At 48.5% G+C, this 27,176-nt stretch overlaps 2 protein-coding genes across 3 annotated transcripts in view; one reads left to right on the forward strand and one right to left on the reverse strand.

The window, feature by feature from the left end:
• The window catches only part of TMCO4 (transmembrane and coiled-coil domains 4), a 33,833-nt gene extending 24,991 nt beyond the window's left edge, over window positions 1-8,842 (forward strand). For both annotated transcript variants that reach the window (XM_069740697.1, XM_069740696.1), the window contains exons 13-14: window positions 263-380; window positions 6,312-8,842. In XM_069740697.1, coding sequence (XP_069596798.1) covers window positions 263-380; window positions 6,312-6,650 — 457 coding nt within the window. In that variant the 3' untranslated portion in view covers window positions 6,651-8,842. The remainder of the gene's footprint in view (window positions 1-262; window positions 381-6,311) is intronic.
• HTR6 (5-hydroxytryptamine receptor 6) overlaps window positions 8,843-27,176 on the reverse strand; it is a 37,656-nt gene continuing 19,322 nt past the window's right edge. The window contains exons 2-3 of the mRNA XM_069740698.1: window positions 9,890-10,033; window positions 8,843-9,607 (exon numbers count right to left, since the gene is read on the reverse strand). Of these exons, the coding sequence (XP_069596799.1) occupies window positions 9,209-9,607; window positions 9,890-10,033 (543 nt within the window). The 3' untranslated portion in view covers window positions 8,843-9,208. The remainder of the gene's footprint in view (window positions 9,608-9,889; window positions 10,034-27,176) is intronic.

Below are 27,176 nucleotides of genomic sequence, written 5' to 3' on the forward strand. Positions count from 1 at the left end.
CACCATCTCTCTGTTTATGGATAGTGTGGATTCTTTTTTTCCTGCGATGCCACCGTGAAGATCAGTTGATGTTACATTTGCTTTCTTATTGAACACATATACAAAGTAGGAACGTAAAAGTTCTGCTCAGAATAATTTCTGACCTCTTCACCCTTTTCATCCTGTTGAAATCCTATAGGATCTCTGACATTTATTTTGCTGTTGACATACCCCCAAAACCTTTTTTTACTGCTTTTGGTCTCCTTTCCTCCTCTTGCGGCAGAGGTGATTGGCTGCTGAGCTTCGTGTACCGGAGCTCGTCAGTGAAGCTCAGCGTGGCCGGATTACAGCCTGTGGACCTAGATGACCGCCGGATGGTGAATGTGGACCTGTCTTCTGTGGTAAGCGCCTTACACGTCTTGTATGTGATTATGGGATAGCTCCGCAGGCGGCACAGTGTGGGGGCGTCCCGTACACGCCGGGGTCTGCTGTGCGCCGCGCTGTCATACGGAGGTGACATCATCCGCCACTCGTTACTGAGAAGTTATTGCCGTCATCCGCCTCCCGGGGATCAGACATAGGAACAGGGCGCCACTTCTCCCACTCGTCTCCCCTCCCCCGCTCTACAGACAGGCGCCACTTCTCCCGCTCGTCTCCCCTCCCCCGCTCTACAGACAGGCGCCACTTCTCCTGGAATTGATAGAAGCACAGTCAGATGTAATTATTTCTAAATCCTCTTATGTGCCGAGACGGTAACAAGGGTCCTGATAAATCCGGCACAAGAGGTGCAGAGACGAGCGCGGTGTCTGCCGAGAGGACCCTCCTCAGTGCTGCTAATCCCCGGAGATAACACGAGTCCTCGGAGAGCGGCGAGCACATCGCTGCCGCAGGAAATAGAAGTGGTTAATGTATAATCTGCTCCTGGGAAAGCTGAGTGACACACATCTCACACACTCAGCTCCACTACATCTGCACTCGGGCGTAGGACACAGACATGCCCCTTATAGATATATGCAGTGCGAGACCCCGTCTACTCCAGCTCCACTGCTCGAAGCATCACAGTAACGGGATGTATGTACACAGTGACTGCACCAGCAGAATAGTGATTGCAGCTCTGGGGTATAATACAGGATGTAACTCAGGATCAGTAATGTAATGTATGTACACAGTGACTGCACCAGCAGAATAGTGAGTGCAGCTCTGGAGTATAATACAGGAGGTAACTCAGGATCAGTAATGTAATGTATGTACACAGTGACTGCACCAGCAGAATAGTGAGTGCAGCTCTGGGGTATAATACAGGATGTAACTCAGGATCAGTAATGTAATGTATGTACACAGTGACTGCACCAGCAGAATAGTGAGTGCAGCTCTGGAGTATAATACAGGAGGTAACTCAGGATCAGTAATGTAATGTATGTACACAGTGACTGCACCAGCAGAATAGTGAGTGCAGCTCTGGAGTATAATACAGGAGGTAACTCAGGATCAGTAATGTAATGTATGTACACAGTGACTGCACCAGCAGAATAGTGAGTGCAGCTCTGGAGTATAATACAGGATGTAACTCAGGATCAGTAATGTATGTACACAGTGACTGCACCAGCAGAATAGTGAGTGCAGCTCTGGAGTATAATACAGGATGTAACTCAGGATCAGTAATGTAATGTATGTACACAGTGACTGCACCAGCAGAATAGTGAGTGCAGCTCTGGAGTATAATACAGGAGGTAACTCAGGATCAGTAATGTATGTACACAGTGACTGCACCAGCAGAATAGTGAGTGCAGCTCTGGGGTATAATACAGGATGTAACTCAGGATCAGTAATGTAATGTATGTACACAGTGACTGCACCAGCAGAATAGTGATTGCAGCTCTGGGGTATAATACAGGATGTAACTCAGGATCAGTAATGTAATGTATGTACACAGTGACTGCACCAGCAGAATAGTGAGTGCAGCTCTGGGGTATAATACAGGGTGTAACTCAGGATCAGTAATGTAATGTATGTACACAGTGACTGCACCAGCAGAATAGTGAGTGCAGCTCTGGAGTATAATACAGGATGTAACTCAGGATCAGTAATGTAATGTATGTACACAGTGACTGCACCAGCAGAATAGTGAGTGCAGCTCTGGAGTATAATACAGGATGTAACTCAGGATCAGTAATGTAATGTATGTACACAGTGACTGCACCAGCAGAATAGTGATTGCAGCTCTGGGGTATAATACAGGATGTAACTCAGGATCAGTAATGTAATGTATGTACACAGTGACTGCACCAGCAGAATAGTGATTGCAGCTCTGGGGTATAATACAGGATGTAACTCAGGATCAGTAATGTAATGTATGTACACAGTGACTGCACCAGCAGAATAGTGAGTGCAGCTCTGGGGTATAATACAGGGTGTAACTCAGGATCAGTAATGTAATGTATGTACACAGTGACTGCACCAGCAGAATAGTGAGTGCAGCTCTGGAGTATAATACAGGATGTAACTCAGGATCAGTAATGTAATGTATGTACACAGTGACTGCACCGGCAGAATAGTGAGTGCAGCTCTGGGGTATAATACAGGATGTAACTCAGGATCAGTAATGTAATGTATGTACACAGTGACTGCACCAGCAGAATAGTGAGTGCAGCTCTGGAGTATAATACAGGATGTAACTCAGGATCAGTAATGTAATGTATGTACACAGTGACTGCACCAGCAGAATAGTGATTGCAGCTCTGGGGTATAATACAGGATGTAACTCAGGATCAGTAATGTAATGTATGTACACAGTGACTGCACCAGCAGAATAGTGATTGCAGCTCTGGGGTATAATACAGGATGTAACTCAGGATCAGTAATGTAATGTATGTACACAGTGACTGCACCAGCAGAATAGTGAGTGCAGCTCTGGGGTATAATACAGGGTGTAACTCAGGATCAGTAATGTAATGTATGTACACAGTGACTGCACCAGCAGAATAGTGAGTGCAGCTCTGGAGTATAATACAGGATGTAACTCAGGATCAGTAATGTAATGTATGTACACAGTGACTGCACCAGCAGAATAGTGAGTGCAGCTCTGGGGTATAATACAGGATGTAACTCAGGATCAGTAATGTAATGTATGTACACAGTGACTGCACCAGCAGAATAGTGATTGCAGCTCTGGGGTATAATACAGGATGTAACTCAGGATCAGTAATGTAATGTATGTACACAGTGACTGCACCAGCAGAATAGTGAGTGCAGCTCTGGGGTATAATACAGGGTGTAACTCAGGATCAGTAATGTAATGTATGTACACAGTGACTGCACCGGCAGAATAGTGAGTGCAGCTCTGGGGTATAATACAGGATGTAACTCAGGATCAGTAATGTAATGTATGTACACAGTGACTGCACCGGCAGAATAGTGAGTGCAGCTCTGGAGTATAATACAGGATGTAACTCAGGATCAGTAATGTAATGTATGTACACAGTGACTGCACCAGCAGAATAGTGATTGCAGCTCTGGGGTATAATACAGGATGTAACTCAGGATCAGTAATGTAATGTATGTACACAGTGACTGCACCAGCAGAATAGTGATTGCAGCTCTGGGGTATAATACAGGATGTAACTCAGGATCAGTAATGTAATGTATGTACACAGTGACTGCACCAGCAGAATAGTGAGTGCAGCTCTGGGGTATAATACAGGGTGTAACTCAGGATCAGTAATGTAATGTATGTACACAGTGACTGCACCAGCAGAATAGTGATTGCAGCTCTGGAGTATAATACAGGATGTAACTCAGGATCAGTAATGTAATGTATGTACACAGTGACTGCACCAGCAGAATAGTGAGTGCAGCTCTGGAGTATAATACAGGATGTAACTCAGGATCAGTAATGTAATGTATGTACACAGTGACTGCACCAGCAGAATAGTGATTGCAGCTCTGGGGTATAATACAGGATGTAACTCAGGATCAGTAATGTAATGTATGTACACCGTGACTGCACCAGCAGAATAGTGAGTGCAGCTCTGGGGTATAATACAGGATGTAACTCAGGATCAGTAATGTAATATATGTACACCGTGACTGCACCAGCAGAATAGTGAGTGCAGCTCTGGGGTATAATACAGGAGGTAACACAGGAACAGTAATTTAATGTATGTACACAGTGACTGCACCAGCAGAATAGTGAGTGCAGCTCTGGGGTATAATACAGGAGGTAACACAGGATCAGTAATTTAATGTATGTACACAGTGACTGCACCAGCAGAATAGTGAGTGCAGCTCTGGAGTATAATACAGGATGTAACTCAGGATCAGTAATGTAATGTATGTACACAGTGACTGCACCAGCAGAATAGTGAGTGCAGCTCTGGAGTATAATACAGGATGTAACTCAGGATCAGTAATGTAATGTATGTACACAGTGACTGCACCAGCAGAATAGTGAGTGCAGCTCTGGAGTATAATACAGGATGTAACTCAGGATCAGTAATGTAATGTATGTACACAGTGACTGCACCAGCAGAATAGTGAGTGCAGCTCTGGGGTATAATACAGGATGTAACTCAGGATCAGTAATGTAATGTATGTACACAGTGATTGCACCAGCAGAACAGCGAGTGCAGCTCTGGAGTATAATACAGGAGGTAACTCAGGATCAGTAATGTATGTACACAGTGACTGTACCAGCAGAATAGTGAGTGCAGCTCTGGGGTATAATACAGGATGTAACTCAGGATCAGTAATGTAATGTATGTACACAGTGACTGCACCAGCAGAACAGTGAGCGCAGCTCTGGGGTATAATACAGGATGTAACTCAGGATCAGTAATGTATGTACACAGTGACTGCACCAGCAGAATAGTGAGTACAGCTCTGGAGTATAATACAGGATGTAACTCAGGATCAGTAATGTAATGTATGTACACAGTGAGTGCACCAGCAGAATAGTGAGTGCAGCTCTGGAGTATAATACAGGAGGTAACTCAGGATCAGTAATGTAATGTTTGTACACAGTGACTGCACCAGCAGAATAGTGAGTGCAGCTCTGGGGTATAATACAGGATATAACTCAGGATCAGTAATGTAATGTATGTACACAGTGACTGCTCCAGCAGAATAGTGAGTGCAGCTCTGGGGTATAATACAAGATACAATGAGTGTACACGGTGGTGCCTCAGGCTTTGTATTCTCGCTCAGGCTGTACCTTGGTCTTGGCCCTCGGGCTGTTCCCGTCTCCCTCCATCATATACAGCCTGTGACTCGTCAGTGCAGCCCCCGGGGGCGATGAATTAGTCATGTAGCCCCCGTAAGTCTTCCCAGTATTTCGCCCCCCTGGACTCGCTGCTATTTGTGTTGTGCGCTGGTCTCGGCGCAGCGTTGATGGATGGTATATAGGGCAGGATGCCAGAGTGTGGCCCCTCGGGGGGACAGTTAATGGGTCCGGCTCAGGGAGGGCTCCATGCTCTGCAGGTGATAAAAGCTTTGTGTGCGGATGTGTAAACTGTGGATGTCTCTGTGTAGGGAGCATCCCTAACAGCCCCGCTACTTGTCACTTTCTGCAGAACTACAAGTCCCAGCCGTCCACTGGAAATTCCATACACCCTAGAAACTTTTCAGTAATTGCTTATGATCCATTACTCACTAATTGCTGTAGAACTACAAGCCCCAGCCACCCCTACCTGATTCAATTACTGCTTGTTATTTTCCATTCTCTGTGGAACTACAACTCCCAGCATGGCTTCCTTTATACTTTCCCTTGCAGTGTTTCCTCTGTACATTCCTCCGCTGCGTCTTGTGGTTTTGCGCGGCCGCTCGCTGCAGATAATTACCGCGCCGCCCCCACCTGGCAGAAAGTAATTACACACACACCCCCCCCGGGTAAAGTGCTGACCAGCCGTCCTTTTCAGAGCCCCTTCGGAGGGGGAGATGACGGGCGGAGAACAGCTGCACCGTACAATGCCGCCCCCGTAATCGCCCGCCGCCCCCCGTAATCGCCCGCCGACCACATTTTACTCCCCTTTTGTTTTCTTCTGTTTCGATGATTGTCCGCGTCGTCTGTTACTCACTGTCGGCTGCACCGGTGTGGTCCATGCTGCAAAACCATCCCCAGTAATCACCGCTACCCCCTGCCCATTCCTGAATGATCGCCTTTCTTGGAGCCATCGGGCTGGGCCTCACTGTGGTGGTCCCCCATCTCTTGAGAGGCTGAATTGGTGGTCACCCAGCTTTCCCGGGATCAGATATTATTATTTATATAGCTCTACAGGGAATTATTCATTTAAAGGGGACGCGCTCTTTATAGTAACGTTTCGACGCCTCCCCCATAGGTGAACGGACACCTGGACTACATGAAGCAGATGGACACAATACTGAAGGCCGTGGGCATCAAGACCAAGGAGTGCCGCCTAGAAGAGCAGAGCGCTCTCCTCCACCCGCCGGCTCCGCAGCAGAGCAGCGAGACGGCAGAAGAAACGCGGAGCGACCAGGACGTTTCCCCATGGGACTGGGAACCGATCACAACCCCAAGCTCGCCCCAGTCGCCCTGTGCTCGGTGCGGTGCCGCACAGGCACAGGAATCGTTCTGTAAGGACTGTGCCAACAACAACACGGCGAGAAAAGATCAGGAGCGGAACGGCAGAAAACTCAACGACGAGGCTCCTCACTAACTTAAAGAGACAGAACACGATTCAGCGATCGGCTGCAGTTCTGTACGGTGAGGCAGACCGTGTGTCCTAGATACGGTCATACTTGGAGCGCGTCGTGGGTCTGGTCAGCAGACAGGCGCCCTCCGGCACTGGCATCAGTGTTACAGCGCCGCCGCCTGGTAGTGACACGTGAGCGCCTGCTGCTATTAACATCCACAGGAAATGCTTCCACAACTCGTCTGGGGTGAAGCCCAAAATCTCACAGACAAGTGTCTTCATTCATTATTGGAGTGCTTTTGTCTTGTTCTATATTCTTACTTCTAGATCCTGAAAGTCCTAGAAAACTGCACAGTTCTGCACCTTCACCCCCCTCTCAGTTGTGCAGCTCCATCTCCCTCCTCCTCTGTTGCACAAAGACCCGCCCCCGCGTCCAGTAGAAGGACAAAGACCCTCCCCCAATTCTTATAGGACAAAGACCCGCCCCCGCTTCCTGTAGAAGGACAAAGACCCGTCCCCGCTTCCTGTAGAAGGACAAAGACCCGCCCCCGCTTACCGTAGAAGGACAATGACCCGCCCCCGCTTCCCGTAGAAGGACAATGACCCGCTTCCCGTAGAAGGACAAAAACCCGCCCCCGCCTCCTGTAGAAGGACAAAGACCCGTCCCCGCTTCCTGTAGAAGGACAATGACCCGCCCCCGCTTCCCGTAGAAGAACAATGACCCGCCCCCGCTTCCCGTAGAAGGACAAAAACCCGCCCCCGCTTCCCGTAGAAGGACAATGACCCGCCCCCGCTTCCCGTAGAAGGACAATGACCCGCCCCTGCTTCCCATAGAAGGACAAAAACCCGCCCCAGCCTCCTGTAGAAGGACAAAGACCCGCCCCCGCTTCCTGTAGAAGGACAAAGACCTGCCCCCGCTTCCCGTAGAAGGACAATGACCCGCCCCCGCTTCCCGTAGAAGGACAATGACCCGCCCCCGCTTCCGGTAGAAGGACAAAAACCCGCCCCCGCTTCCCGTAGAAGGACAATGACCCGCCCCCGCTTCCCGTAGAAGTACAATGACCCGCCCCCGCTTCCCGTAGAAGGACAAAAACCCGCCCCAGCCTCCTGTAGAAGGACAAAGACCCACCCCCGCTTCCTGTAGAAGGACAAAGACCCACCCCCGCTTCCTGTAGAAGGACAAAGACCCGCCCCCGCTTCCTGTAGAAGGACAATGACCCGCCCCCGCTTCCCGTAGAAGGACAAAAACCCGCCCCCGCTTCCTGTAGAAGGACAATGACCCGCCCCCGCTTCCTGTAGAAGGACAAAGACCCGCCCCCGCTTCCTGTAGAAGGACAAAGACCCACCCCCGCTTCCTGTAGAAGGACAAAGACCCACCCCCGCTTCCTGTAGAAGGACAAAGACCCACCCCCGCTTCCTGTAGAAGGACAAAGACCCACCCCCGCTTTGTGTAATGTCTCGGGGTCTCTCTTGCTACAGATGGATTCCATGTGACGTCTGAGAGTGGACGGCAAGTTGGGGCCACAGTGTGTGGGGGGAATTTTTCAGGGATTTAACAACATAATCTCTAAATATTAATAATTTTCATCTCTGACATAATCGACTAAGATAAAGGCTGATGGTGGATTGACGGTTTGACCCCATGGATGTACACGAGTGCTGCCATTCACTGGCTGCTAGCAGAGATCCTATGAGGAAGCCGCAGGATTTCATCATTCACCTTCATTTACATAATGTGGACTAGCCCTTTAATTTATGCATGTGGGATTTTGCCGGGATTGCCCCTTTAATGACTCACCCTCGGCATACCTGACATTTATCTAATGTCATCGAGCTTGTTCCGTCGTTGCCGGCGCCTTCCCCTCCCCCACCATCCACGCTCCTCAAATATCACTGAATTTATTACATATAACCGGACAGAGGAGCAATAATTGTAGAATGTCATCGCCGAAGCCCCAGGACGAGGACCCCGCTGCACTCCAGGGGCCACAGAATATTGTGTCTCCAATCACCTCCAGAGCTGCAATCACCATTCTGCCCTCTTACTGTGCATCGTGGGAGCTCAGATGACAGGTACATAGGGCAAAGGTCACATAGATAGGTGGGTGGAGCTAAACCATGGTCTGTTGTCGAATGCAGCTCTGGATGTGATTGGAGAAAATGACAAGCTATCATTCAAATCATTAATAAATAAAACATTCACTACCACAACGAGACACGCTGGATATTTTACTCGACTCACAGTAATTAGGAAGGCGCTTCCTCTGCATCGGCATTCTGCCAGCACTACAGGTGCAGGAACTTTCTTTTCCATCACTTCCCAGCATGCATGTATCGTATCAACCTCCAAATATACGTAACGATCAGGACCGGGAAACGAGAAATATACTGCCCCCTATGGATAATAACCAGTACATACGGACACCCGCTTAAAAGACGTTGTACGTCCCTGAGTCGCCATCTTGCGTGGCGGGTATCTCCTATGCGGTGTCCATTGTGATTGGCCACTAAGTGTCAGTGCCGTTCGGGAATCCCGTCTGTGAACCAGAGAGCTCAGGATGAGCACCGTTGTAGATGATGGCTCAGTCCATGGGCGTGTTTAGCTGGTGGACCTGCATCTCCTGCTCCAAATCAAAGAGGTTGACGGAATCGGCGGCGGTGACGGGCAGCGGGTCGGTGCTGTGGTCCTTGTAGTTCTGCAGGAGGTGCTCGTGGCCCAGAGTGGCGGAATAGATGGAGTCCGTCTCCCCGCGCAGGGTCAGCACGTTCCTCAGCGACAGCCCCAGGCGCGGGGCACTGTTGGAGTTGCGCACGGACAGCGAGATGACCCTGGAGCGCCTGCAGCAGGGCAGGTACTTCCCCATGGCACGCTTGAAGTCTCTCATGAAGAGGGGGTAGATGATGGGGTTCATGGTGCTGTTACAGTATCCGAGCCACGTGATGATGTCAAATAAGCCCGGGGGGACGCAGTCACAGACGGCCTGCGGGGAACAGCAAGAGGACGGTCAGCACTCAAGAAAGAAGATGGCGCAAGATTTCACCATTTAAAGGGACTCTGCCTCCGGGGTCGGGACTTGTGCCGAAATATTTCTAATAAAGGCCCTAATAATAATAGCACAAAGCGGCGAATACACGGCCCTCTATTGAGCCAATAGGAGAGCTTGAAAATGGTTTTTTAATAAGCCCCTCCCTTATATCAGACGGGGAGGAGTCAGCAATCACTGTGCCTCTTCGTAAGTGGTGAGCCCACTCCGCCCGCTTACCTGAACCATGTTGGCGATAAAAAAGGGCAGCCACGCCACGAAGAACATGCCCAGGAGGATGCCCAGCGTCAGACTGGCCTTCAGCGCCTTCTTACTGTGCTTCGTGACAAACCGCCTCCCCTCCACGACCGGCACCGCCAGCACCTGGGACGACACCGGAGCATAAGGTAGATGTGAATATATGGACCCGGGGGGCACAATCATCTGCCCTTCCTCCATAAACAGCGCCACTCTTGTTCATGGCCTTGTCTGGTATTGCAGTTTTCAGGAGCGAGCTGCAATTCTAGACAATGCATCAGCATTCAGCACATATATACAGAGGGGAACATAAGTATTTGATACTCTGCCGATTTTGCAAGTTTTCCCTCCCAGAAAGAATGGAGAGATCGGTAATTATTACCATAGGTGCACTTCACCCGTGAGAGACAAAATCTAGAAATAAAATCCAGAAAATCACAGTGTAGGATCGTTACATCATTAATTTGCATGAAACAAGTATTTGATACACCAGAAAAACAGAACTAAATATTTGGTCCAGAAACCTTTGTGATTACAGAGATCAGACCTGTGGTTCTTGCCCAGGTTTGCGCACATTGCAGCAGGGATTTTGGCCCCCTCCCTACTTAGCATAATGCTATTTCCTGTAAAGACATCCACTATTTTGGAACACTTATGACAATATATCTGAGGAAGACGTTTATACTGTCGAAACGCATTGTATGAGCTTTTTCTTGAGAAATAATAAAAAACCATTTTTGGATAATAAGAAGCCTTGGATCCTACACCTGCAGGAGCGCGAATAGCCGGGTATAAAATCTCTTGGATAACGCTCCTACTAGCTACCAGGGATCTGCAGCATACCGACCACAAGAAATCCACCTCTGATCACCTATGGTCCCAAGTGACCTATATGCAAGATACCAAGATCTATAGGAGGTGAGTGCCACCTATATTCACCTACGACCTAGTTATACAGCTACATTTAGATCGGTGCACTTTTTTCCTTTCCTCCCCCTTTTACCAGAAACTGCAGGTATAAAATGTAGAAGAGTGAAGTTCAAATTATGCAGCTGGATGCAATAGTAACAAATCCCCAGCTGTGGTTCATTCGCAAGTGACAGATTTTGGTGCAGATTCTGCAGAAAAATCTGCATCAAATTCGGTAACAATCCACATCCCATAAAGTGACCGATCGCGGGACGTGTAAGTGACCGGAGTGTCGGGGGTGTGTCTAAGTGACCGATCGCGGGGTGTGGAAGTGACCGCGGGGTGTGGAAGTGACCGATCGTGGGGTGTGGAAGTGACCGATCGTGGGGTGTGAAAGTGACCGATCGTGGGGTGTCGATGTGACCGATCACGGGGTGTGGAAGTGACCGATCATGGAGTGTGAAAGTGACCGATCGCGGGGTGTGGAAGTGACCGATCGCGGGGTGTGGAAGTGACCGATCGCGGGGTGTGGAAGTGACCGATCGCGGGGTGTGGAAGTGACCGATCGCGGGGTGTGGAAGTGACCTATCGTGGACTGTGAAAGTGACCGGTCGTAGGGTGTGAAAGTGACCGATCGTGGGGTGTGGAAGTGACCGATCGTGGGGTGTCGATGTGACCGATCATGGAGTGTGAAAGTGACCGATCGTGGAATGTGGAAGTGACCGATCGCGGGGTGTGGAAGTGACCGATCGCGGGGTGTGGAAGTGACCGATTGCGGGGTGTGGAAGTGACCGATCACGGGGTGTGGAAGTGACTGATTTCAAGGTGTCGAAGTGATCGATCGTGGGGTGTGGAAGTGACCAATCGTAGGGTGTGAAAGTGACCGATCGCGGACTGTGAAAGTGACCGATCGTGGACTGTGAAAGTGACCGATCACGGGGTGTGGAAGTGACTGATTTCAAGGTGTCGAAGTGACCGATCGTGGACTGTGGAAGTGACCGATCGTGGGGTGTGGAAGTGACCGATCGTGGACTGTGGAAGTGACCGATCGCAGGGTGTGGAAGTGACCGATCGCAGGGTGTGGAAGTGAACGATCGCGGGGTGTGGAAGTGACCGATCGTAGGGTGTGAAAGTGACCGATGGCGAGGTGTGGAAGTGACCGATCGTAGGTTGTGAAAGTGACCGATCGCGGACTGTGAAAGTGACCGATCGTGGGGTGTCGATGTGACCGATCACGGGGTGTGGAAGTGACCGATCATGGAGTGTGAATGTGACCGATCGTGGAGTGTGAAAGTGACCGATCGCGGGGTGTGGAAGTGACCGATCGCGGGGTGTGGAAGTGACCGAGCGCGGGGTGTGGAAGTGACCGATCGCGGGGTGTGGAAGTGACCGATCGCGGGGTGTGGAAGTGACTGATTTCAAGGTGTCGAAGTGACCGATCGTGGGGTGTCAAAGTGACCGATCGTGGGGTGTGGAAGTGACCGAGGGAGGGGGAGGGGACCGATGGCGGGGTGTGGAAGTGACCGAGGGAGGGGGAGGGGACCGATGGCGGGGTGTGAAAGTGACCGATCGCGGGGTGTGGAAGTGACCGGAGTGTCGGGGGGGGGGTCTAAGTGACTGATCGCAGGGTGTGGAAGTGATCGGGGGGGGGGGGGGTCTAAGTGACCGATCGCAGGGTGTGGAAGTGACCGGAGTGTCGGGGGGTCTAAGTGACCGATCGCGGGGTGTTGAAGTGACCGTAGTGTCGGGGGGGGGGGTCTAAGTGACCAATCGCGGGGTGTGGCAGTGACCGCGGGGTGTGGAAGTGACCGGAGTGTTGGCGGGGTGTCTAAGTGACCGATCGCAGGGTGTGGAAGTGACCGGAGTGTCGGGGGGGGGGGGGTCTAAGTGACCGATCGCGGGGTGTGGAAGTGACCGGAGTGTCGGGGGGGTCTAAGTGACCGATCGCGGGGTGTGGAAGTGACCGGAGTGTCGGGGGGGTCTAAGTGACCGATCTCGGGGTGTGGAAGTGACCGGAGTGTCGGGGGGTCTAAGTGACCGATCGCGGGGTGTGGAAGTGACCGGAGTGTCGGGGGGGTCTAAGTGACCGATCTCGGGGTGTGGAAGTGACCGGAGTGTCGGGGGGGTCTAAGTGACCGATCGCGGGGTGTGGAAGTGACCGGAGTGTCGGGGGGGGGGGGGTCTAAGTGACTGATCGCAGGGTGTGGAAGTGATCGGGGGGGGGTCTAAGTGACCGATCGCAGGGTGTGGAAGTGACCGGAGTGTCGGGGGGTCTAAGTGACCGGAGTGTCGGGGGGGGGGGTCTAAGTGACCGATCGCGGGGTGTGGCAGTGACCGCGGGGTGTGGAAGTGACCGGAGTGTTGGCGGGGTGTCTAAGTGACCGATCGCAGGGTGTGGAAGTGACCGGAGTGTCGGGGGGGGGGTCTAAGTGACCGATCGCGGGGTGTGGAAGTGACCGGAGTGTCGGGGGGGGGGGGGGGTCTAAGTGACCGATCGCGGGGTGTGGAAGTGACCGCGGGGTGTGGAAGTGACCGGAGTGTCGGGGGGGGGTCTAAGTGACCGATCGCGGGGTGTGGAAGTGACCGGAGTGTCGGGGGGGGGTCTAAGTGACCGATCGCGGGGTGTGGAAGTGACCGATCGCGGGGTGTGGAAGTGACCGGAGTGTCGGGGGGGGGGTCTAAGTGACCGATCGCGGGGTGTGGAAGTGACCGGAGTGTCGGGGGGGGGGGGGGTCTAAGTGACCGATCGCGGGGTGTGGAAGTGACCGGAGTGTCGGGGGGGGGGGTCTAAGTGACCGATCGCGAGGTGTGGAAGTGACCGGAGTGTCGGGGGGGTCTAAGTGACCGATCGCGGGGTGTGGAAGTGACCGGAGTGTCGGGGGGATGACGTTTAGTGGTAATAAATGTGTTTTCTCTCGGGCACGGAGGCCGTTGTACAGATCCTTGCTGCTCCCCCGGGCGCTCGCGGAGTTGGCAGCAGTTACCCCGCAGCAGAGGGTGGAGGGTGTGGATGTTTTCTGCACGCTCCGTGCGCTGGAGACGAGCCTGGCAGGAGACTGGAGCCCACAGTTCTCATGTTCAGGACTGGAAACCTATTATATGGGTGTCGGGGGATGATGTGACTCATCACAGCGGCTGTTCTACAGCGTAAATCGCGCCCATGCTGCAAAGTTACAATAAGAAGCCCAGAGTCAGGAGAGCGGCACTGACAACGGACAGAACTAGATCTATCTGCCACCTGCAGACATGCCAGGCTCTGATTTGCAACTCCTGCCCAGCACAATACATTTTTTTATACTACCCCTAATGACCACAAGGTGTCACTGTTGGAACAATGTATCGCCACCTTATGGCCACAGCTGGTAATACACTTCTGATTTATCTCTAGGTGCTTGATTTGTGACTGGGGGTTTAGAAACACTGGCACCGCAGTTAGTTCCTCAGCAATCGTACACTGATCAATTGTCCTGTGGCTCAGTGATCAGTGTGTTTCTTGGGAATTTTTTTTATTATTATTTCCTAGTTGGAGAGGAAGTAATATAATGATTACATGCTGTAAAGTATAATCATTAACTATAAAGAGACAGAACCGTATTATTTCCATCATGATTCCCAGAGTGTCAAAGCTTCAACGAGGCAAAGATCAACTCTCAGTAAGGATCAACTCTCAGGAAGGATCAACTCTCAGTAAGGATCAACTCTCAGTAAGGATTCTCAAAGTGTCAATCACTATAATATCTATTTCCATCCACTAATTCTGGAGATCGAATGCTGTAAAGTAATTTACATAAAATATCCTGGGTGTCCTTATTTCTAGAAAACACACAGCACACTACTGTTGCAGTACACTGTTGCAGTACTGTTGCACTACATGCTGCAGTACCACTCCTCCTTTCGTGTGCGTGTATGTGTGTATATACAGTATATTTAGATATACACACACTGCACAGAACCACTCCTGTCCTGTATATATACACTGCTAGAAAAAATAAAGGGAACACTTAAACAACAGAATATAACTTAAAATAAATCAAACTTCTGTGAAATCAGATGGAAATTATTGGCAATTATCAAGACCCCCTCAATAAAGGAGCGGTTCTGCAGGTGGGGACCACAGACCACATCTCAGTACCAATGCTTTCTGGCTGATGTTTTGGTCACTTTTGAATGTTGGTTGTGCTCTCACACTCGTGGTAGCGTGAGACAGACTCTACAACCCACACAAGTGGCTCAGGTAGTGCAGCTCATCCAGGATGGCACATCAATGTGAGCTGTCAAGAAGGTTTGCTGTGTCTGTCAGCGTAGTGGCCAGAGGCTGGAGGCGCTACCAGGAGACAGGCCAGTACACTAGGAAACATGGAGGGGACCGTAGGAGGGCAACAACCCAGCAGCAGGACCACTAGCTCAGCCTTTGTGCAAGGAGGAATAGGAGAACTGCCAGAGCCCCGCAAAATGACGTCCAGCCGGCCACAAATGTGCATGTGTCTGCACAAACGGTTATAAGCCAACTCCATGAGGATGGTCTGAGTGCCCGACGTCCACAGATGGGGGTTGTGCCCAGATGAAAGCAGGTTCACACTGAGCACATGTGACAGGCGTGACAGAGTCTAGAGACGCCGAGGAGAGCGATCTGCTGACTGCAACATCCTTCAGCATGACTGGTTTGGCAGTGGGTCAGTAATGGTGTGAGGTGGCATTTCTTTGGAAGGCCGCACAGCCCTCCATGTGCTCGCCAGAGGTAGCCTGACTGCCATAAGGTACCGAGATGAGATCCTCAGACTCCTTGTGAGACCATATGCTGGTGCGGTTGGCCCTGGGTTCCTCCTAATGCAGGACAATGCCAGACCTCATGTGGCTGGAGTGTGTCAGCAGTTCCTGCAAGATGGAGGCATTGAAACTATGGACTGGCCGCCCGTTCCCCAGAACTGGATCCGATTGAACACATCTGGGACCTCATGTCTCGTACCATCCACCAACGTCACGTTGCACCACAGACTGTCCAGGAGTTGGCGGATGCTTTAGTCCAGGTCTGGGAGGAGATCCCTCAGGAGACCATCCGCCTCCTCATCAGGAGCATGCCCAGGGGTTGTAGGGAGGTCATACAGGCACGTGGAGGCCACACACTCTACTGAGCATCATTTCCTTGTCTTGAGGCATTTCCACTGAAGTTGGATCAGCCTGTAACTTCATTTTCCACTTTGATTTTGAGCATCGTTCCAACTCCAGACCTCTGTGGGATATTAGTTGTGATTTACATTGATCATTTTTATGTTTTATTGTTCTCAATACATTCCACTATGTAATGAATAAAGATTTACAACTGGAATATTTCATTCAGTGATATCTAGGATGTGGGATTTTTAGTGTTCCCTTTATTTTTTTTAGCAGTGTGTGTGTATATATATATACACTGCACAGTACCGCTCCTCCTGTCCTGTTATGACCTGGTGGTTAGGAGCACCCGGCACGACCTGATAGTTAAACTCACACAGGACAAGCTCTGGGATGTGGGAGCTCTGTTGACCGCAGGCCCTAATCCTATCACAACAACTAGAAATAGCCGTGGAGCGTTCCTGACTCTCCCTAGACGCCTCTTCACAGCCGAAGAACTAGCTAGCCCTAGAGATAGAAAATAAAGCCTACCTTGCCTCAGAGAAATTTCCCCAAAGGAAAAGGCAGCCCCCCCCACAAATATTAACTGTGCGTAAAGATGAAAATCACAAACACAGAAATGAAACAGGTTTTAGCAAAGGGAGGCCAGACTAACTAAATAGACAGAGGATAGGAAAGGTATCTTTGCGGTCAGCACAAAAAAACTACAAAAGACCACGCAGAGTGTGCAAAAAGACCCCCGCACCGACTCACGGTGCGGAGGCGCCACCCTGCATCCCAGAGCTTCCAGCTAGCAAGACAAAATCATGAAAGCAAGCTGGACTAGAAAACCAAGAACAGAAAATAACAATCGGGGACTTAGCTTCTTGCAGGAAGAGACAGGTCTCCAGAAGATCCAAGAGCGACTGAACCAGCACAGGAACATTGACAGCTGGCATGGAGTAACGATCTGAGTGGAGTTAAATAGAGCAGCCAACCAAAGGATAAACCACGTCACCTGTGTAAGGAACCTCAAAAGCAGCAGCTTCACTCACAGCCACCAGAGGGAATCCATGGACAGAACTCGCCGAAGTACCATTCACGACCACAGGAGGGAGTTCGACAACAGAATTCACAACACTGTCCTATATATATATATATATATATATACACTGCACAGTACCACTCCTCCTGTCCTGTATACACACTGCACAGAACCGCTCCTCCTGTCCTATATATATACACTGCACAGTACAGCTCCTCCTGTCCTGTATATATACACTGCACAGCACCACTCCTCCTGTATATATACACTGCACAGTACCGCTCCTCCTGTCCTGTATATATACACTGCACAGTACCACTCCTCCTGTCCTGTATATATACACTGCACAGTACCACTCCTCCTGTATATATACACTGCACAGTACCACTCCTCCTGTCCTGTATATATACACTGCACAGTACAGCTCCTCCTGTCCTGTATATATATACACTGCACAGCACCACTCCTCCTGTATATATACACTGCACAGTACCGCTCCTCCTGTCCTGTATATATACACTGCACAGTACCGCTCCTCCTGTCCTGTATATATACACTGCACAGTACCACTCCTCCTGTCCTGTATATATACACTGCACAGTACCACTCCTCCTGTCCTGTATATATACACTGCACAGTACCACTCCTCCTGTCCTGTATATATACACTGCACAGTACCACTCCTCCTGTCCTGTATATATACACTGCACAGTACCGCTCCTCCTGTCTTGTATATATACACTGCACAGTACCACTCCTCCTGTCCTGTATATATACACTGCACAGTACCACTCCTCCTGTCCTGTATATATACACTGCACAGTACCGCTCCTCCTGTCCTGTATATATACACTGCACAGTACCACTCCTCCTGTCCTGTATATATACACTGCAGGAAAGAGAAGGAGATCCAGCTCAACGAAATAGTGAAAAATCCATAATTAATTTCACTCAAAATACAGTGAAAGGACAAAACATCAGCATACAGAAAAAATTATAAAAACAAGGTCAACGCGTTTCCGGTGACTAAGCACCCTTAATCATGATTAAGGGTGCTTAGTCACCGGAAACGCGTTGACCTTGTTTTTATAATTTTTTCTGTATGCTGATGTTTTGTCCTTTCACTGTATTTTGAGTGAAATTAATTATGGATTTTTCACTATTTCGTTGAGCTGGATCTCCTTCTCTTTCCTGTTCGTCCACGCCCTGACACAGCGGTTCCGTGCTCCGAGCTCCTGGGAATGTCGGTATGGTGAGCTGGATTTTGTTTTTCATATATACGCTGCACAGTATCGCTCCTCCTGTCCTGTATATATACACTGCACAGCACCGCTCCTCCTGTATATATACACTGCACAGTACCGCTCCTCCTGTATATATACACTGCACAGTACCGCTCCTCCTGTATACAGTGGGGCAAAAAAGTATTTAGTCAGTCAGCAATAGTGCAAGTTCCACCACTTAAAAAGATGAGAGGCGTCTGTAATTTACATCATAGGTAGACCTCAACTATGGGAGACAAACTGAGAAAAAAAAATCCAGAAAATCACATTGTCTGTTTTTTTAACATTTTATTTGCATATTATGGTGGAAAATAAGTATTTGGTCAGAAACAAACAATCAAGATTTCTGGCTCTCACAGACCTGTAACTTCTTCTTTAAGAGTCTCCTCTTTCCTCCACTCATTACCTCTAGTAATGGCACCTGTTTAAACTTGTTATCAGTATAAAAAGACACCTGTGCACACCCTCAAACAGTCTGACTCCAAACTCCACTATGGTGAAGACCAAAGAGCTGTCAAAGGACACCAGAAACAAAATTGTAGCCCTGCACCAGGCTGGGAAGACTGAATCTGCAATAGCCAACCAGCTTGGAGTGAAGAAATCAACAGTGGGAGCAATAATTAGAAAATGGAAGACATACAAGACCACTGATAATCTCCCTCGATCTGGGGCTCCACGCAAAATCCCACCCCATGGGGTCAGAATGATCACAAGAACGGTGAGCAAAAATCCCAGAACCACGCGGGTGGACCTAGTGAATGAACTGCAGAGAGCTGGGACCAATGTAACAAGGCCTACCATAAGTAACACACTACGCCACCATGGACTCAGATTCTGCAGTGCCAGACATGTCCCACTGCTTAAGCCAGTACATGTCCGGGCCCGTCTGAAGTTTGCTAGAGAGCATTTGGATGATCCAGAGGAGTTTTGGGAGAATGTCCTATGGTCTGATGAAACCAAACTGGAACTGTTTGGTAGAAACACAACTTGTCGTGTTTGGAGGAAAAAGAATACTGAGTTGCATCCATCAAACACCATACCTACTGTAAAGCATGGTGGTGGAAACATCATGCTTTGGGGCTGTTTCTCTGCAAAGGGGCCAGGACGACTGATCCGGGTACATGAAAGAATGAATGGGGCCATGTATCGTGAGATTTTGAGTGCAAACCTCCTTCCATCAGCAAGGGCATTGAAGATGAAACGTGGCTGGGTCTTTCAACATGACAATGATCCAAAGCACACCGCCAGGGCAACGAAGGAGTGGCTTCGTAAGAAGCATTTCAAGGTCCTGGAGTGGCCTATCCAGTCTCCAGATCTCAACCCTATAGAAAACCTTTGGAGGGAGTTGAAAGTCCGTGTTGCCAAGCGAAAAGCCAAAAACATCACTGCTCTAGAGGAGATCTGCATGGAGGAATGGGCCAACATACCAACAACAGTGTGTGGCAACCTTGTGAAGACTTACAGAAAACGTTTGACCTCTGTCATTGCCAACAAAGGATATATTACAAAGTATTGAGATGAAATTTTGTTTCTGACCAAATACTTATTTTCCACCATAATATGCAAATAAAATGTTAAAAAAACAGACAATGTGATTTTCTGGATTTTTTTTTCTCAGTTTGTCTCCCATAGTTGAGGTCTACCTATGATGTAAATTACAGACGCCGCTCATCTTTTTAAGTGGAGAAACTTGCACTATTGCTGACTGACTAAATACTTTTTTGCCCCACTGTATATACACTGCACTGTACCACTCCTCCTGTCCTGTATATATACACTGCACAGTACCCCTCCTCCTGTATATATACACCGCACAGTACCACTCCTCCTGTATATATACACTGCACAGTACCACTCCTCCTGTCCTGTATATATACACTGCACAGTACCACTCCTCCTGTCCTGTATATATACACTGCACAGTACCACTCCTCCTGTGTATATATACACTGCACAGTACCACTCCTCCTGTATATATACACTGCACAGTACCGCTCCTCCTGTATATATACACTGCACAGTACCACTCCTCCTGTCCTGTATATATACTCTGCACAGTACCACTCCTCCTGTCCTGTATATATACACTGCACAGTACCACTCCTCCTGTATATATACACTGCACAGTACCACTCCTCCTGTCCTGTATATATACACTGCACAGTACCGCTCCTCCTGTATATATACACCGCACAGTACCACTCCTCCTGTCCTGTATATACTGCACAGTACCACTCCTCCTGTCCTGTATATATACACTGCACAGTACCCCTCCTCCTGTATATATACACCGCACAGTACCACTCCTCCTGTCCTGTATATACTGCACAGTACCACTCCTCCTGTCCTGTATATATACACTGCACAGTACCACTCCTCCTGTATATATACACTGCACAGTACCGCTCCTCCTGTATATATACACTGCACAGTACCACTCCTCCTGTCCTGTATATACTGCACAGTACCACTCCTCCTGTCCTGTATATATACACTGCACAGTACCACTCCTCCTGTATATATACACTGCACAGTACCACTCCTCCTGTCCTGTATATATACACTGCACAGTACCACTCCTCCTGTATATATACACTGCACAGTACCACTCCTCCTGTCCTGTATATATACACTGCACAGTACCACTCCTCCTGTCCTGTATATATACACTGCACAGTACCACTCCTCCTGTGTATATATACACTGCACAGTACCACTCCTCCTGTATATATACACTGCACAGTACCGCTCCTCCTGTATATATACACTGCACAGTACCACTCCTCCTGTCCTGTATATACTGCACAGTACCACTCCTCCTGTCCTGTATATATACACTGCACAGTACCACTCCTCCTGTATATATACACTGCACAGTACCACTCCTCCTGTATATATACACTGCACAGTACCACTCCTCCTGTATATATACACTGCACAGTACCACTCCTCCTGTATATATACACTGCACAGTACCACTCCTCCTGTATATATACACTGCACAGTACCACTCCTCCTGTCCTGTATATACTGCACAGTACCACTCCTCCTGTCCTGTATATATACACTGCACAGTACCACTCCTCCTGTATATATACACTGCACAGTACCCCTCCTCCTGTATATATACACTGCACAGTACCCCTCCTCCTGTATATATACACTGCACAGTACCACTTCTCCTGTATATATACACTGCACAGTACCACTCCTCCTGCATATATACACTGCACAGTACCACTCCTCCTGTATATATACACTGCACAGTACCCCTCCTCCTGTATATATACACTGCACAGTACCACTCCTCCTGTATATATACACTGCACAGTACCACTCCTCCTGTCCTGTATATATACACTGCACAGTACCACTCCTCCTGTATATATACACTGCACAGTACCCCTCCTCCTGTATATATACACTGCACAGTACCACTCCTCCTGTATATATACACTGCACAGTACTACTCCTCCTGTATATATACACTGCACAGTACCACTCCTCCTGTATATATATACACTGCACAGTACCACTCCTCCTGTATATATACACTGCACAGTACCACTCCTCCTGTATATATACACTGCACAGTACCACTCCTCCTGTATATATACACTGCACAGTACCACTCCTCCTGTCCTGTATATATACACTGCACAGTACCACTCCTCCTGTATATATACACTGCACAGTACCACTCCTCCTGTATATATACACTGCACAGTACCCCTCCTCCTGTATATATACACTGCACAGTACCACTCCTCCTGTATATATACACTGCACAGTACCACTCCTCCTGTATATATACACTGCACAGTACCACTCCTCCTGTATATATACACTGCACAGTACCCCTCCTCCTGTATATATACACTGCACAGTACCACTCCTCCTGTATATATACACTGCACAGTACCACTCCTCCTGTATATATACACTGCACAGTACCACTCCTCCTGTATATATACACTGCACAGTACCACTCCTCCTGTATATATACACTGCACAGTACCACTCCTCCTGTATATATACACTGCATAGTACCGCTCCTCCTGTATATATACACTGCACAGTACCCCTCCTCCTGTATATATACACTGCACAGTACCACTCCTCCTGTATATATACACTGCACAGTACCACTCCTCCTGTATATATACACTGCATAGTACCGCTCCTCCTGTATATATACACTGCACAGTACCACTCCTCCTGTATATATACACTGCACAGTACCACTCCTCCTGTATATATATACTGCACAGTACCACTCCTCCTGTATATATACACTGCACAGTACCACTTCTCCTGTCCTATATATATACACTGCACAGTACCGCTCCTCCTGTATATATACACTGCACAGTACCCCTCCTCCAGTATATATACACTGCACAGTACCACTCCTCCTGTATATATACACTGCACAGTACCACTCCTCCTGTATATATACACTGCATAGTACCGCTCCTCCTGTATATATACACTGCACAGTACCACTCCTCCTGTATATATACACTGCACAGTACCACTCCTCCTGTATATATATACTGCACAGTACCACTCCTCCTGTATATATACACTGCACAGTACCACTCCTCCTGTCCTATATATATACACTGCACAGTACCGCTCCTCCTGTATATATACACTGCACAGTACCCCTCCTCCTGTATATATACACTGCACAGTACCACTCCTCCTGTATATATACACTGCACAGTACCCCTCCTCCTGTATATATACACTGCACAGTACCCTCCTCCTGTCCTGTATATATACACTGCACAGTACCACTCCTCCTGTATATATACACTGCACAGTACCACTCCTCCTGTCCTGTATATATATATACACTGCACAGTACCACTCCTCCTGTATATATACACTGCACAGTACCACTCCTCCTGTATATATACACTGTACAGTACCACTCCTCCTGTCCTGTATATATACACTGCACAGTACCCCTCCTCCTGTATATATACACTGCACAGTACCCCTCCTCCTGTATATATACACTGCACAGTACCGCTCCTCCTGTCCTGTATATATATATACACTGCACAGTACCACTCCTCCTGTATATATACACTGCACAGTACCACTCCTCCTGTATATATACACTGCACAGTACCACTCCTCCTGTATATATACACTGCACAGTACCACTCCTCCTGTATATATACACTGCACAGTACCACTCCTCCTCCTGTATATATACACTGCACAGTACCACTCCTCCTGTCCTATATATATACACTGCACAGTACCGCTCCTCCTGTATATATACACTGCACAGTACCCCTCCTCCTGTATATATACACTGCACAGTACCGCTCCTCCTGTATATATACACTGCACAGTACCCCTCCTCCTGTATATATACACTGCACAGTACCACTCCTCCTGTATATATACACTGCACAGTACCACTCCTCCTGTATATATACACTGCACAGTACCACTCCTCCTGTATATATACACTGCACAGTACCCCTCCTCCTGTATATATACACTGCACAGTACCACTCCTCCTGTATATATACACTGCACAGTACCACTCCTCCTGTATATATACACTGCACAGTACCCCTCCTCCTGTATATATACACTGCACAGTACCCCTCCTCCTGTATATATACACTGCACAGTACCACTCCTCCTGTATATATACACTGCACAGTACCACTACTCCTGTATATATACACTGCACAGTACCACTCCTCCTGTATATATACACTGCACAGTACCCCTCCTCCTGTATATATACACTGCACAGTACCACTCCTCCTGTATATATACACTGCACAGTACCACTACTCCTGTATATATACACTGCACAGTACCCCTCCTCCTGTATATATATACACTGCACAGTACCACTCCTCCTGTATATATACACTGCACAGTACCGCTCCTCCTGTATATATATATACTCTGCACAGTACCGCTCCTCCTGTATATATACACTGCACAGTACCGCTCCTCCTGTATATATACACTGCACAGTACCACTCCTCCTGTATATATACACTGCACAGCACCACTCCTCCTGTATATATACACTGCACAGTACCGCTCCTCCTGTATATATACACTGCACAGTACCGCTCCTCCTGTATATATACACTGCACAGTACCACTCCTCCTGTATATATACACTGCACAGTACCCCTCCTCCTGTATATATACACTGCACAGTACTGCTCCTCCTGTATATATACACTGCACAGTACCACTCCTCCTGTATATATACACTGCACAGTACCCCTCCTCCTGTATATATACACTGCACAGTACCACTCCTCCTGTATATATACACTGCACAGTACCACTCCTCCTGTATATATACACTGCACAGTACCACTCCTCCTGTATATATACACTGCACAGTACCACTCCTCCTGTATATATACACTGCACAGTACCACTCCTCCTGTATATATACACTGCACAGTACCACTCCTCCTGTATATATACACTGCACAGTACCGCTCCTCCTGTATATATACACTGCACAGTACCGCTCCTCCTGTATATATACACTGCACAGCACCACTCCTCCTGTCCTGTATATATACACTGCACAGTACCCCTCCTCCTGTATATATACACTGCACAGTACCACTCCTCCTGTATATATACACTGGACATTACCACTCCTCCTGTCCTGTATATATACATTGCACAGTACCACTCCTCCTGTATATATACACTGCACAGTACCACTCCTCCTGTATATATACACTGCACAGTACCACTCCTCCTGTCCTGTATATATACACTGCACAGCACCGCTCCTCCTGTCCTGTATATATACACTGCACAGTACCACTCCTCCTGTCCTCTATATATACACTGCACAGTACCCCTCCTCCTGTCCTGTATATATACACTGCACAGTACCGCTCCTCCTGTCCTGTATATATACACTGCACAGTACCACTCCTCCTGTCCTGTATATATACACTGCACAGTACCACTCCTCCTGTCCTGTATATATACACTGCACAGTACCGCTCCTCCTGTCCTGTATATATACACTGCACAGCACCGCTCCTCCTGTATATATACACTGCACAGTACCACTCCTCCTGTATATATACACTGCACAGTACCACTCCTCCTGTCCTGTATATATACACTGCACAGTACCACTCCTCCTGTCCTGTATATATACACTGCACAGTACCGCTCCTCCTGTCCTGTATATATACACTGCACAGTACCACTCCTCCTGTCCTGTATATATACACTGCACAGTACCACTCCTCCTGTCCTGTATATATACACTGCACAGCACCGCTCCTCCTGTATATATACACTGCACAGTACCACTCCTCCTGTATATATACACTGCACAGTACCGCTCCTCCTGTCCTGTATATATACACTGCACAGTACCGCTCCTCCTGTCCTGTATATATACACTGCACAGCACCGCTCCTCCTGTATATATACACTGCACAGTACCACTCCTCCTGTATATATACACTGCACAGTACCACTCCTCCTGTATATATACACTGCACAGTACCACTCCTCCTGTATATATACACTGCACAGTACCACTCCTCCTGTCCTGTATATATACACTGCACAGTACCACTCCTCCTGTCCTGTATATATACACTGCACAGTACCGCTCCTCCTGTCCTGTATATATACACTGCACAGCACCGCTCCTCCTGTATATATACACTGCACAGTACCACTCCTCCTGTCTATATACACTGCACAGTACCACTCCTCCTGTCCTGTATATATACACTGCACAGTACCCTCCTCCTGTATATATACACTGCACAGCACCACTCCTCCTGTCCTGTATATATACACTGCACAGTACCACTCCTCCTGTCCTGTATATATACACTGCACAGTACCACTCCTCCTGTCCTGTATATATACACTGCACTGTACCGCTCCTCCTGTCCTGTATATATACACTGCACAGTACCACTCCTCCTGTCCTGTATATATACACTGCACAGTACCACTCCTCCTGTCCTGTATATATACACTGCACAGTACCACTCCTCCTGTATATATACACTGCACAGTACCACTCCTCCTGTATATATACACTGCACAGTACCACTCCTCCTGTATATATACACTGCACAGTACCACTCCTCCTGTATATATACACTGCACAGTACCACTCCTCCTGTATATATACACTGCACAGTACCACTCCTCCTGTATATATACACTGCACAGTACCACTCCTCCTGTCCTGTATATACTGCACAGTACCACTCCTCCTGTCCTGTATATATACACTGCACAGTACCACTCCTCCTGTATATATACACTGCACAGTACCACTCCTCCTGTATATATACACTGCACAGTACCACTCCTCCTGTCCTGTATATACTGCACAGTACCACTCCTCCTGTCCTGTATATATACACTGCACAGTACCACTCCTCCTGTATATATACACTGCACAGTACCCCTCCTCCTGTATATATACACTGCACAGTACCCCTCCTCCTGTATATATACACTGCACAGTACCACTTCTCCTGTATATATACACTGCACAGTACCACTCCTCCTGTATATATACACTGCACAGTACCACTCCTCCTGTATATATACACTGCACAGTACCCCTCCTCCTGTATATATACACTGCACAGTACCGCTCCTCCTGTATATATACACTGCACAGTACCACTCCTCCTGTCCTGTATATATACACTGCACCGTACCACTCCTCCTGTATATATACACTGCACAGTACCCCTCCTCCTGTATATATACACTGCACAGTACCACTCCTCCTGTATATATACACTGCACAGTACTACTCCTCCTGTATATATACACTGCACAGTACCACTCCTCCTGTATATATATACACTGCACAGTACCACTCCTCCTGTATATATACACTGCACAGTACCACTCCTCCTGTATA

Source organism: Ranitomeya imitator, chromosome 10, assembly GCF_032444005.1.
Source record: "Ranitomeya imitator isolate aRanImi1 chromosome 10, aRanImi1.pri, whole genome shotgun sequence".
In the NCBI taxonomy this organism is placed as follows: Eukaryota; Metazoa; Chordata; class Amphibia; order Anura; family Dendrobatidae; genus Ranitomeya; species Ranitomeya imitator.